This window comes from Myxocyprinus asiaticus, chromosome 4 (assembly GCF_019703515.2).
Source record: "Myxocyprinus asiaticus isolate MX2 ecotype Aquarium Trade chromosome 4, UBuf_Myxa_2, whole genome shotgun sequence".
NCBI classification, from domain to species: Eukaryota; Metazoa; Chordata; class Actinopteri; order Cypriniformes; family Catostomidae; genus Myxocyprinus; species Myxocyprinus asiaticus.
The window spans coordinates 32,023,413-32,036,431 of NC_059347.1; the positions used below are offsets into that span (position 1 = coordinate 32,023,413).

General features: G+C 38.6%; 1 protein-coding gene across 4 annotated transcripts in view; it reads left to right on the forward strand.

The window, feature by feature from the left end:
• The first annotated feature begins 74 nt into the window (after positions 1 to 74).
• The window catches only part of LOC127435214 (misshapen-like kinase 1), a 67,188-nt gene continuing 54,243 nt past the window's right edge, over positions 75 to 13,019 (forward strand). For all 4 annotated transcript variants that reach the window (XM_051688499.1, XM_051688507.1, XM_051688515.1 and 1 more), the window contains exon 1: positions 75 to 2,836. In XM_051688499.1, coding sequence (XP_051544459.1) covers positions 2,780 to 2,836 — 57 coding nt within the window. In that variant the 5' untranslated portion in view covers positions 75 to 2,779. The remainder of the gene's footprint in view (positions 2,837 to 13,019) is intronic.

Genomic DNA, 13,019 nt, shown 5'->3' on the forward strand with positions numbered 1-13,019 from the left:
TTTGGACTAAAGAAAGTGGTTATAAATTGATGATTAGCTCTGACCACTAACCACAGAACAATGTATAAGAAAATTAACATGTTTACGCCAGTAGAAGAGCACAATGTTGTTGCAAAATATATCAAGAAATTATAGTGATGTACTCCAATGTCCATTATGCTCATGAATGTAGCTATCTGAATATTGAAGATGGCACAGAATGTAAACTACTGCATATCAAGAGTGAAATAAGGAGAGAAGAAAGGAGGAGAAAACAGGGCAAATGAGAGCTCAAGTGGAGTATTTTAAATGACAGAGGAACAGAATGTACATTTATTGCTGTGAATATGCGTGGGTGTATGGCATTGCTTTACCTTCTTTTGCCTCTCTCTTTATTCATCTTTCCTGCGTGCACTACACCTCTCAATGCAGTGGCAGCAAATCTGTCAGAACATTTGTGGTTGTTATAGTGATGGGTATAAAGAGCTGACTTGGTCTTGGCTGCTGAGAAAGAGAGAGAGACAGAGAGAGAGAGGAAGAGATAGAGAAGAAGCAGGAAAAAATACATAAACCGCAAATCTTTAAAAGCTGGAAAAACAGAGATAAGGGTGGGGGCATACTTGGACATGCAAATGATGAAATGTTTTTTTTAAATGGGCAGGGGGTGTTATGGGGCAGGGATCAGGTGGGGCATTAAACATGGTGAGATATTCAGAGGGGGTCTCAGCTCATTTACCAACACCCCCATCTCCATGACAACCAGGAGAAATTATTGTTATGTAATAATGTCAGCGATCCAGACGATTCCACTTTCTATTTTGGAGGGGGTAGCAACACAAGTAGAGCAGACTGGAGGCCAGAAAAGCAAAGCTAATATTGGCAATGCCCTATTTTAATATGACATTTTTAATATTTATTACAAGCCATTACTAATCAGCCTGTGTACTGTTGTACAAATAATATAGAATGCTATATGTGACAGCACATTAACAGAATCTTTTAGGTTTTGACCACTGTAGATAATACCATTAATAACATAACATTCCAATCACATCAAACAATCAAGTTTACTTTTTATTTACTTTGTCATTTAGCACTTTCTATAAACTGACAATTGTGCTTTTTTTATCATTATTACTGTCTATACTATTTCAGACATTTTTAAACCGTTAGTTCAACCCAAAAATAAAAATTATCTCATCATTTACTCACCCTCATGCCATCCCAGATGTGTATGACTTTCTTTCTTCAGCAGAACACAATTTTTTTTTTCATGTTTTTCCTGTATGTTGTGACATGAAACCGGTCTGCCACAGATGTGTTCTTGGATTACAGACTAAATTATCACCACGTCATAAACCATTAAGCAATCGATTATTTTTACATTCTCCGTCTGAATAAATATTTATATAGTTGCTGTGGCTTCGGTTTTGTAGTGTGTGAGAGAGAGATCCTGGCACCACCTGTCTCCATTGTAACTAGCTTATTCAGGTAGTTTGTCCCTATTGTAGCACCGTAGCACTTTAACAGTTCAGGAAGAGGGGTGAGAATTGTAGGGGGAGGAAAATAATGGAAGTGCTTGGAAAATAGTGTTGAGTTTCCTTGCAGAGGTGAGACGTCACAGCCCGACCACAAAGAACAGAAATAGGAATAGGAGGAAGGATCATACCAAGACATTGGAGAGAGAAGTTCAATCTGAGACAAAAACATTAGACATTACACCGGATGGACAAAGTTTATTCCCAAGAGTCCTGAGACAAATCGTTCAAGAATATTTAAATAGTAATGTGTGTGCATCGTGACGAGTCGCTGAGATAAAGGGCCTGGCTTTAAAAAAAAAAAACAAAACAAACAAGGGACTGTTTATGGTTTCTGTTCTTCCCCCTCTCTTTCTCTCCAACCAAATCGGCGGAGAGTTGTGCGCACAACCGGGAGCCGCAGCTGACTGACGGACTGACGGCAGGAGGGAACGAAAGTTTGCAAGGCGGGCGGAAAATTATTCGACGTAAACACTCCTTGTTTTCGACACTAGGACCGCATATTTCAAGCTTAAACACATTGTAGAGACTTTTGGAAACTGCAGATATTTGTTCAGACGAGCGGTGACATCGAAATCCAGATTGAAATCCTGTTTTAAGGCGTGTGCGTGGGTTGCGCCGTAACATGAAGGTGGTGGCAGATTGACGCGGATAGCGCGAGCGCCGCTGTTTAGGAGCTGGGCTTCTCACTCGTCTTGAACTTTTACCTTTCTATTGAGATATTTCTGATTTATACCGCTTGTGTGTGTGTATATATATATATATATATATATATATATATATATATAAATGTAGTGTTCTTTGACTGAGGTGGGCTTGGCTTAGTTTACGCATTCTGCCAAAATGAGTGTAGAGACAGCGCGCAGTGTGGTACATCTGACCGGATCTGAGCGCCACTTTAAGCTCATGTAAATGTTGCCATGCAGTCTTCAGGACTATAGACCAGCCATTTATCATCTGTAAACGCTCGCTAGGCTCTCTCGACCATTTTCTGGTAACATTTGTCTCAAGAACAGGGTCAGTTGGCATTGAAGAACCTCTTGTTCTTGAAACATATTGACGGTCAGAAATCCTGCAGCTGTTTTCGCACGCGGTTAAACTGCTCGCGACGGGGACGAGCCAAATGTTTCTCCGGAAAGCTCACAAGTTTTCCTGAACTGTCCTTTGAAATAAACATTGTGGAAAATAAATCACAAAAAGAGTAGCTGCAGTTTTGGACCACGTATTTTTAATCCTCGCTTCCTTCAGAAATTACTGTAAACATGTCAGAAAACGCACCTACGCGGAGTCTGGATGACATCGACCTGTCCGCCCTGCGGGTGAGTTTGTGTGTGTGTGTGTGTGTGTGTGTTTACCTGCCTTCACACTGAAATAAATCCATCAGAATATCATCACAGTCAATATTATGTGTTATGGAGGCACGTGAAGGGGATTATATAAATATTAAAGAACATTTAACAGCAAACATAAAGGATTAAAAAGGTGTGTCACTGTCTTGTGGTTGATTTTTCTGCGAACAGGTGAGTCCTTGGGCCTGTATTGTGTAAGATAAACTAGGCCTGGAGAGTTTAGTATTTCTGTGTGAGTTACAGTACATACATACAATACATACCCTAAGTATCTCTCTCTCTCTCTCTCTCTCTCACACACACACACAGACACAGAGACAGAGCTGTGGTTTGGGAGGGCCTACATTTCAAATCAGTGTTGACACCAAATAGGCTTTCACTGTAACTTAGAATAACTCCCTTGTTGTGTGGGGAATACCAGACAAAACACCATTGTAACATTACATTTAGATCACCACTCTTTTTTTCTACATAAATTCATATTTGATCATTTACAATGTGGGTTTATTTAATGTTTCAGTGGGTCTGCTGTACTTGTAGCTTCCTAGATTATAAATATAATGATTTTAACACGGATTAATACAATACCTTGGAAATCCAGAGTACAGGCAGTCTGTGTCCACAAACAGATAGCCTAATAGTCCTTATCAAGTAACTAACTTTGTATCTGCCACTGAATGAGAAGAGTCAAATTTGGAAAAATATGGGCATTGTAAACACCCACTGAACTTCACGTTTACTGGATGTATGTGGAAAAACAATAGATCTAGGTAACATAGAAAAGTAAATTTCCTGACAAAAACTGATACCCCACATATGCAGAAATATCCGTGAATGTTCATGGATGTACACAGCTGAAATTCTGCTGGTTGTGAGAAGTGAAGGCAGTCAGGTGTGAAGGCCTTTCATATGTTAATGACTGGCTTTTGTTCACATCTTATGTAACATACATGTTAGGTGGAGAACACTAACATGGAGCATTTTAGAATAGTCCCTATATGTAGTTCATGTGCGAGCAGAAGGCTAATCTAGTCATAGATTAGTGGTATGTTAGCAGATGGCTAATCCAGTGTGTTAGGGCTAATTACTGTCACTAGTTAGGGGATTCCCTGCAAATAGATAAGGCTATATATATCCAACTATCTGCCATTCACAAAAATGCATAGTTTCTCTGTTGTTTTTGAATATCGAGGTATCCATGCCAGACTGCATATAAGAAAACCTTGCTAGGTTTGACCGTTCTGGACAGGAAGTAAATTGTTTGTCTTTATCTTTTGACACTTAAAGGGATAGTTCACCTAAAAATAATCTGTGATCTGAGCTAAAGAAGCACAATCCATTGTTGTCAGATTTTACCTTTGATTTTAAATATGTTCTTTGATCATAATTTTGATCAATCGTTTTGGAGATTTTGGTCTTTCCCCATTCAGATAGATTGGAGCTGTACTTTTATGGCACTTGTTTACATTGAACATAGCTGCCCAGCCTGCCCGTAAACATTCCAAAGATGGCCGCTGAGTGAATTGACTTGACTAGGATTAGAGTGCATGAGCAAATTGGTCCACTTTTATTGTGCTTTTTTGGAGTTTTGCCGCTTGACAGTCCTAGTCCCTATTCACTCTTGTAATATAGAGAAAACAGTGGCCCAAGATATTCTACACAATTTTACATTTTGTGTTCCATGAAAGAAAGTCACATGTTTGGAATGAAATGAGAGTAAATGAGGACAGAATTTTTCATTTCAAGTGAACTATTCCTTTGGGCAATTACATGTGAAACACTTGTGTTGTCAAACAGATGTAAATAAGCCAGGAATGTACAGCTCTGTCTGTAACTCTCACTTGTGTTGGTACAGTGAGTTACTGGGCATGGCTCTGCAGGGTGTGCTGTGTGTAATGTTGCCCCTAGAGAGAGAAAGAGCACTGTGAGCTCGATGATTCACTTGAGCTCATTGTTTGATAGCTGTCCTATATAACACCCACATACTGCATACACACAAATGCAGATATATGTGTGTGTCTATCTCTCACACAATGCACAGTTGGGGGAGAAAACCGAATTCAGACAATCAGAAGCCGTCTGCCTTACATTTGGCCCTCTAGCTAGAACCGAACACAACCATTGTTTATTTCATTGTATTGTTTTTGAACCTGAGAACAACTGCCTTGCTCTACTGTTCACCTGTGGTCATCTTAGTTTCAGTTCTTGTAAGGAGCACTTTAAATAATGTCAGGCTCAGACTTGCCAGAGCATCAAATCTAGCTGAAATACAGGTGACAGGCTTGTGTCTGAATCCATCTATTTTGTGAAACCATACATTTAAATGTGTCTGTAGCATAGTAGCAATCATCTGAAGGTCAGGATGCATACAGTTGTGTGCAAAAGTTTGCATACCCTTGGAGAATTTGTAATATATGTTTTTTCTAGTGCGACCTCTGGTGGGAATCTTTACTGAAGCACTTTATTTGATAAAAAAAAATGCATTGGTGTGTTGAAAAGTAATTGTTCTATTTTTATTTGATTAAAGCTTTATTAATTGATTTTATTAGACACCATTTTGGTGATGAAATTGAATTAAACTTTAAAAAATGGAAAGAAAAACAGAATTGGGGGGAGGGGGACAATTTAGGGAAAAAATATTTCATTTGGTCCTACTTTAAAGGTATACTTAAAATTAAAATTCTCTCATCATCAGCCTACTCACCCTCATGTCATCCCAGATGTGTATGACTTTCTTTCTTCAGCAGAACACAAACAAAGATTTTTAGAAGAATATCTCTGCTCTGTAGGTCCACACAATGCAAGTGGATGGTGATCAGCACTTTAAAGCTCCAAAAAGCACAGACAATCATAATAAAAGTAATCCATATGACTCCAGTGGTTAAATGAATGTCTTCTAAAGTGATACGATCGCTTGGGTAAGAAACACTTTGGGTAAGAAACAGATCAATATTTAAGTTCTTTTCACTATAATTGTTTACTTCCGGTCGCTCTACAATGCACGTTCATGAGAGGACCGAGTACATGCAGCATCTCGCGTGACATAGGCACATTGGCATGTTCACGCGAGAACTGACACGATACAACCGGAAGTGCGGCTCGGTTTATTTAGAACAGAGCTGTGTTTGCAAGCTTCATTGGTTTTGCTTTCATTTGAACATGCCAGCACACTTACATCAAGAGAGAGGCTGCATGTACTTTGTGCTTTAAAGTGCACTTTAATCATTTTACATTGTATGGACCTACAGAGCTGAGATATTCTTCAAAAAAAAAAAAAAAATTTGTGTTCTGCTGAAGAAAGTAAGTCAAGGATGGTAATAATGATAATTGATGATGATAATTTTCATTTTTGGGTGAACTTTTCCTTTTAAAAAAAACTCCTAAATTGAGAAACTGTTCAAGGAAACATGCAATTTTTAAAATGTATTATTTTCATTGATACATTTAACTTTGTTAAATGGGCTGAAGCAGTGTGTTCAAAAGCATATATTATCTTTTTTTTTTTTTTTTTTTTTTTGTGGTATCAAAATTGGTGTCGAGAATCATGACATTTTCCTGGTATTGGTACCGAAACTTGTCAAAATCTTCGTACTGACACATTTGTGACAGTTGTGAGAAGCCTGCTGTGATGATACATTGGCAAGGACCAAATATTTATCAGCTGCGTTCTTGAGGTTACAAGTTAATAATGCAACTTGATCTAGTCTTGCTTAAATATTGATAGCAGTAGGCTGGCTCTAATGGACATAACTTTTGGGTCTAATGTCTTAAGTGCAGGTCAGATGTCAAGCCTTAGGTTGTCTTATTGGGTATGTTTGTCTAGCTGTGTGAATTTAGGAATGCACTTATGTAATTGTAAAACATGCAATAACATTAATACTATTATTACCATTATAAACATGTATTACACAATCGTGTATACCTGCAGTTTGATAGCTGCAATTCTTAAAAGGCATATAAGAGAATAAGAGCTTCTCATCTCACTCCCAAGCTCACTACAGTATGTCATGAATCAGTATATCGTGGACAAAAATTTGGGCACTGGCAAGGGTGTTCATCCACTGAACATTGGGACACTTATGACTCAGTCACCTGTGACATGATTACGAGATGTATTATGAGACAACTTGTATTAATCAACAACATCGCTGTATAAATGACACTCATGTATTTTGTTGTAGATATTATAACGTACAGTGTTACTGTGAATGATAAATTACATAAATGAAGAATAGGAGTGTATTTTTAATGTTCTAAAAACTCTAACATTTAAAAGATTGCTTTCCTTTTATGCACATTATTTGTAAAAGATAATTACAAACAAAATCTAAAAGGCTTTGACTTCATATTTTTACACTAGCACTTATCTTCTAACAACTTGAAATACTTTAGAACACATGACAACTATTCCAGAAAGGAAACGATCAGCATCAATGCTCCAAATTTTAGGGAGCGAGCGTTTCAGTGCACTGATTGGAATGGTTTTGTGGATGGCACAGCCCTAGAAATGGCCGACTCCCTGGTCAGTGCCCTGACTACTGAACTAGGGAGCTGACAGGCATCTGTCATAATCTTTGAAAGGCTAGATTCCACAATTTGCAAAGAATTCACTTTGTAAAGTTAGGTATTGTAAAGTCAAATACTTTACTGTTGTGCAATTGCTGTTTTGAATTTAAAAGCAAGACTTTGCTGTCTTGGATTTACAGTTTTGAATTTAAAAGTGAAACTTTACCTTTTTGAGTTACAGTTTTGAATTTAGTGGGAAGTGAGATATGGTTGGTAGACTTGCTGCCTTCCATGAAAACTTAATTTCTCTGTTAAGAACTGAAATGTCAATTAATTTTTTCTTACTAATATATCAAGATATTTCTAAATTTGCTGATGGATCAGTAAGTTTCAATATGCTTCAGGTGGAGTTTCTCAGTGAATGAATATTAAGGCAGGATTTTCTCATACCTGTACTGACACGTGAGTTGTTTTAGAAAAAGCCTGTATTTTCAATTTTAAAGCTTGCTGATGTTGCTTCACACTTTCTCCATCTATCCTCTCCACTGTTTCACAATCTCTGGATAAGCCGTGGGCAACCTTTTGAACAACCTTTTTCCATCTGCCTTTCTCTCCCCTGCTGTATTTTTATGTTCTCATTATCTTGTTTTTTGTGTGTGCCATTATGACTCCTTTCTCAATCTGTTAATCATCTTTTTTTCTTTCTTTTTTTTCAAGACACATTTATTGTCAAAGTGAGAGGATGTATTTTACATACTAGCAATTCTTTTTGTTATTAACATTTTTATTGATTCATAAATTAACACAAAATACAACAACATATATATATATATATTTTTATTGAATCAAACACTTTAAACATTAAACCCCCACTATATCCCCTCCCCCTACCAAACTCTCACCCCACCCTGACCCCCCCACGAACACCCCTGTGGTCAATAGAATATAGAGATACACAGAAAAAAAAACCCACAAAACTAAAACAACAACATAAAATAAAATACAATAATCATGTATAATAATAATAATAAAAAAACAAAAAAACTAAACTCTAAATTACTCCACCGCCCCTCCTCGAGATTCCCCCAAAAATGCTAAATAATTGCCCCATTTCTTATTGTAAGAATCCCTAACCCCCATCCTTATGCTTGACCCCTCCTCGAAGGCAGCCACCATCCCCATTTCCGCGCACCACTCCGGGAACGAGGGTGCTCCATCCGACTTCCAACTCCTCAAAATAACCTGCCTACCAATCATCACTCTGGTCAAACCCAGTCCTTCGTGTACTTATCCTCCAAATCCATGACCTCCCTATCTCCCAAAATACAGAGTCTTGGGCAGAACGAGACCTGAGTGCCCAACACATCACACACAAAACTTTGCACCTTCAGCCAAAATTCTTGGATCTTACGGCACCCCCAAAAAACATGAATGGTGTCTCCATCTTCAGAATGGCATCGCCAGCAGATGGGTGTGTCCTTAAGACCAAGCCTATACAATCTAGAGGGGGTCCAATAAAATCTATGTAAAATCTTAAATTGCATAAGGCGAACCCTTGCATCTCTAGATGCAGACTTTGTTTTTTAGAATCTTAGCCCACACTCCCTCCTCCAATAACAAATTTAAGTGTTCCTCCCATAATCTTTTGAGAGAATTTAAAGCTCCATCCCCCAGACTCTGAATTAACAGGGAGTAATACACTGATGCCTTATGACCCTTCCCAAAAGCAGTAATCACCACAGAGAATCTGCCACTCTAGGGGGGTGTATGCTACTCCCAAAAACAGAGCAGAGCAGGTGGCACAGCTGTAAATACTTATAAAATTGAGATCTGGGAATCCCAAAATGTTGAATCAAATTTTCAAAAGATCTCAATACTCCACTCTCATATAGGTCACCAAGTGTATTAACCCCCCTCACAATCCAATCTGACCAACAGAAAGGGGACTTATTAATACATAGTTTAGGGTTCAGCCATATGCTCGAGGCTACGTTTAAATAAATATCAGTATTAAACACTCTGGACACTTTTGTCCATTTCGAGTGCAAATACAAAATAACGGGGTGCGACTTAACCTCTCCGGCTAGTATAATCGAAAGGCTCTGCAGTGGCGAAATAGGGGCAAGAACTTCCTTTTCAATACAAAACAAGGGAGGAGCTCTCTCAGGTGGAAGCGACCAGTGAGCCAAATGTCTAAGACCGAATGCATAATAATAAAACAAAATCTTGGCTAAGCCTAACCCACCTTTGTCAATCGGCCTATGTAACTTATTGAAATTTAACCTGGAACGCTTACCATTCCAAATGAAGGACTTTGCTATGCTATCAAATTGCTTGAAATAAGAGATGGGGACATCTACAGGGAGAGACTGTAGCAGGTAGTTGAATTTTGGAATACAATTCATTTTAATAACATTAACCTTCCCAATCATCGATGTGTAATGAAGCCCATCTGTCCACATCATTCAAAACCTTTTTATTAAGGGATCAAAATTAACTCTGATGAAATCAGACAAATGTGCTGGGAATAAAATTCTCAAATACTTAATTCCCTATTTGGGCCACTGGAAGGCACCCGGCTGGAAGGCCATTACTGGACAGTACGCTGTCAAAGCCAAAGCTTCGGATTTAGACCAATTGACTTTGTATCCTGAGAATTTGGAAAAGGTGTTAATAATTCTGTGGAGGCAAGGCATAGATCTAGTAGGGTTGGAGACGAATAATAAAAAATCATCTGCGTAAAGCAGAAGCTTATGCGCCACATCTCCCGCAATCACCCCTGGAAAATCATCCTCCTTTCTTATCGCAGCTGCTAATGGTTACAGGGCACGACAGAACAATAATGGGGAAAGAGGGCAACCCTGCCGAGTGCCCCATCCAGAGTAAAATAATCTGAAATTAACCCGTTTGTTTGCACCGCTGCTACAGGGTGTCTATGAAGTAACTTAATCCAACCAATAAATGTACTCCCGAACCCATACCTTTCCAAAATCTTAAAAAGATAATCCCATTCTACCATATCAAATGCCTTTTCGGCGTCAAGAGAGATGGCAGTGACCGGAGATTGATCATTTGCTACTGACCACATGATATTGATGAGATGCCTAATATTATCAGAAGAGCCATGGCCTCGAATAAACCCCAATTGATCTATATGTATAAGTGATGTCATAACTTAATCGATTAGCCAGAATTTTGGACAAAATATTTACATCTAACTGGATCAGGGAAATTGGGCGGTAACTTTTACACTCGCTTGGATCTTTGTCCTTTTTAAGAATCAGACTGATCCGGGCTTGCATCATGGTTGGAGGAAGCTTTCCTTTCTTTAATGATTCCGTATAAACTTCTAACAAAAGTGGAGCCCCGGAGCCTTGCCTGTAGGCAAGGCCTTAATTACCTCATCAAGCTCCTCCAATGTTATCTCAGAATCAAGAGAATTTTTTTGCTCAGTCATCAGTTTAGGGAGATCTAATGGTTCCACAAATTTCCTAATATCTTCATTAGTAGACGAAGATGTTGAACTATAGAGATCAAAATAGAATTCTTTAAAAGCATTATTAATATCAATGGCCGAGGTAAATATTTCACCACCAGCAGATTTCACTGAGGGAATGGTAGAAAAAGACTCTCTCTGCTTTATATTTCTAGCCAAAAGTTTTCCTGCTTTGTTCCCCCAACTCAAAGTATGACTGTCTTGCCATGAATAACCAAAACTCCACTTTCCATGACAAAATAGTATTATATCTATATTTCAGTCGGGTCAATTCTCTGAGGCCATCAGATGACATACAGCGCTTCAGCTCTGCCTCGGCACTTTTAATATTTCCTTCCAACTCCACAAGTTCTTGTGCTTTTGGATTTTTTGGTGAATGAGGCATACTGTATGAAACCGACCCCTAAGAACCGCCTAAAGTGCCTCCCAAGCCAGGCCCACAGAGGATACTGAGGACCAGTTGGTCTCCATATAAACATTGATTTCAGTCTTTAACATTTGTTGGGAATCAGGATTTTGCAAAAGAGATACATTAAGGCGCCAACTATATGATTTATTTTTCTCTGTATATGGCAACACCTCTAAACTCACCAGGGCATGATCTGAGACTAAGATATTTCCAATTGAGCATTCCACAACAGATGAAATGAGGGATTTGGATATAAAAAAAAAAAATCTATTCTAGAATAAATCTTATGGACTGATGAAAAAAATGTATAGTCCCTACCAGATGGGTTCAAAAGTCTCCAAATATCCGTAAGACCAAGACTTTTACACATCCTGTGAAGCGTCAGTGTTGTTCTAGGGGGTTTACACAATTTTGCTTCATTATGATCAAGGACTGAGTCCATCAAAAGATTAAAGTCTCCTCCCAATATTATATCATGAGGGGTGCCAGCGGCTTGCAGCATCCCTTCAAGATCTATTAGCGTTAGGTGCGTAAATATTAGCCAAAATCAACCTTTGCCCATGAATTTCAGCTAAAACAATAATGACTCTCCCTAATTTATCTTTAGTCTGTTTGAGACATTTGAATTGTAGAGGTTTATTAATCAATATAATGACACCCTTGCTCTTACTTGAGCCAGCACTAAAAAAAAACATGTCCACCCCATTTCTTCCCAAATTTTTCAGCTTCCTGCGGGGAGAGATGTATTTCTTGAAGAAACACTATATCATATTTCTTACGTTTAAGAAAATTAATAACCTTCCTTCTTTTTATGGGGTGCCCCAAACCATTTACATTCCATGTGGAGAGAGAGAGTACACTCATACTAACATTTGACATTTTGATAGAGTAGAAAAAATAAATTGTGTGTCAAAAACTAAATTATACAGACCACATTCCCCATTAGTAAAACAATCAAACCCCGAACTTCCCCCCCAAACAAAACAAACAGAATAAAAGAAAAATGTACGCATTAACCCCTCGCACGAAAGCGCCAACCAGCGACAATCCCTCTAAACTCAAAAGGCCCATGAACGCCCACGAGCCCCCACGACATCTTTGCTATCAGATTGCTCAATTTTGCCTCAAAAATTTGTGAGGCAAATTTACATAACAGAAAATACTTTGTAAAATAAACCCCAGCAAATAGGAAGAATGAACACAAAGAACGTGTAGATTCATTCACAGAACTGTCTCAAAGGTGTGATCTTCCACAAAACAAATTCCAGCTGATATAAAACCGTTCAGATTCCTCGGACAGACAAACGAATGTTCCGTGAGCCAGCGGTTATGAGTTCAGCGGATGACGTAATCATTCCAATGTCCCGTAAAAATACTCAACAAAACAAACTACAGCCAGCAGGAGGAATAAGCATGAAGAAGGAACAGATTAATCCACAGCTGTTCCAAAGGAGTGTTATTCAATAGAACAAGCTCCAGCCGCTAGGCGGAACCAATACCAAAAGAAACAAAAACCGGCATCCCGGTTCCCCGGATGGCCGAGTCAATTCACTCGGAGGCCGCATTAAAAGTATATACCATGACTTACACAATCTGTCAACTTTATAAAAGACATCCTTTGTGGGAGCATGTAGATATTTTGCGGTCATCCGTAGTGTCCACTCTCAAACTGGCCGGGAACTTCCATGCAAAAGTAATCTTTCATCAATGCAAAAGTGTCTTAAGGAAAAGTGTTATTCACA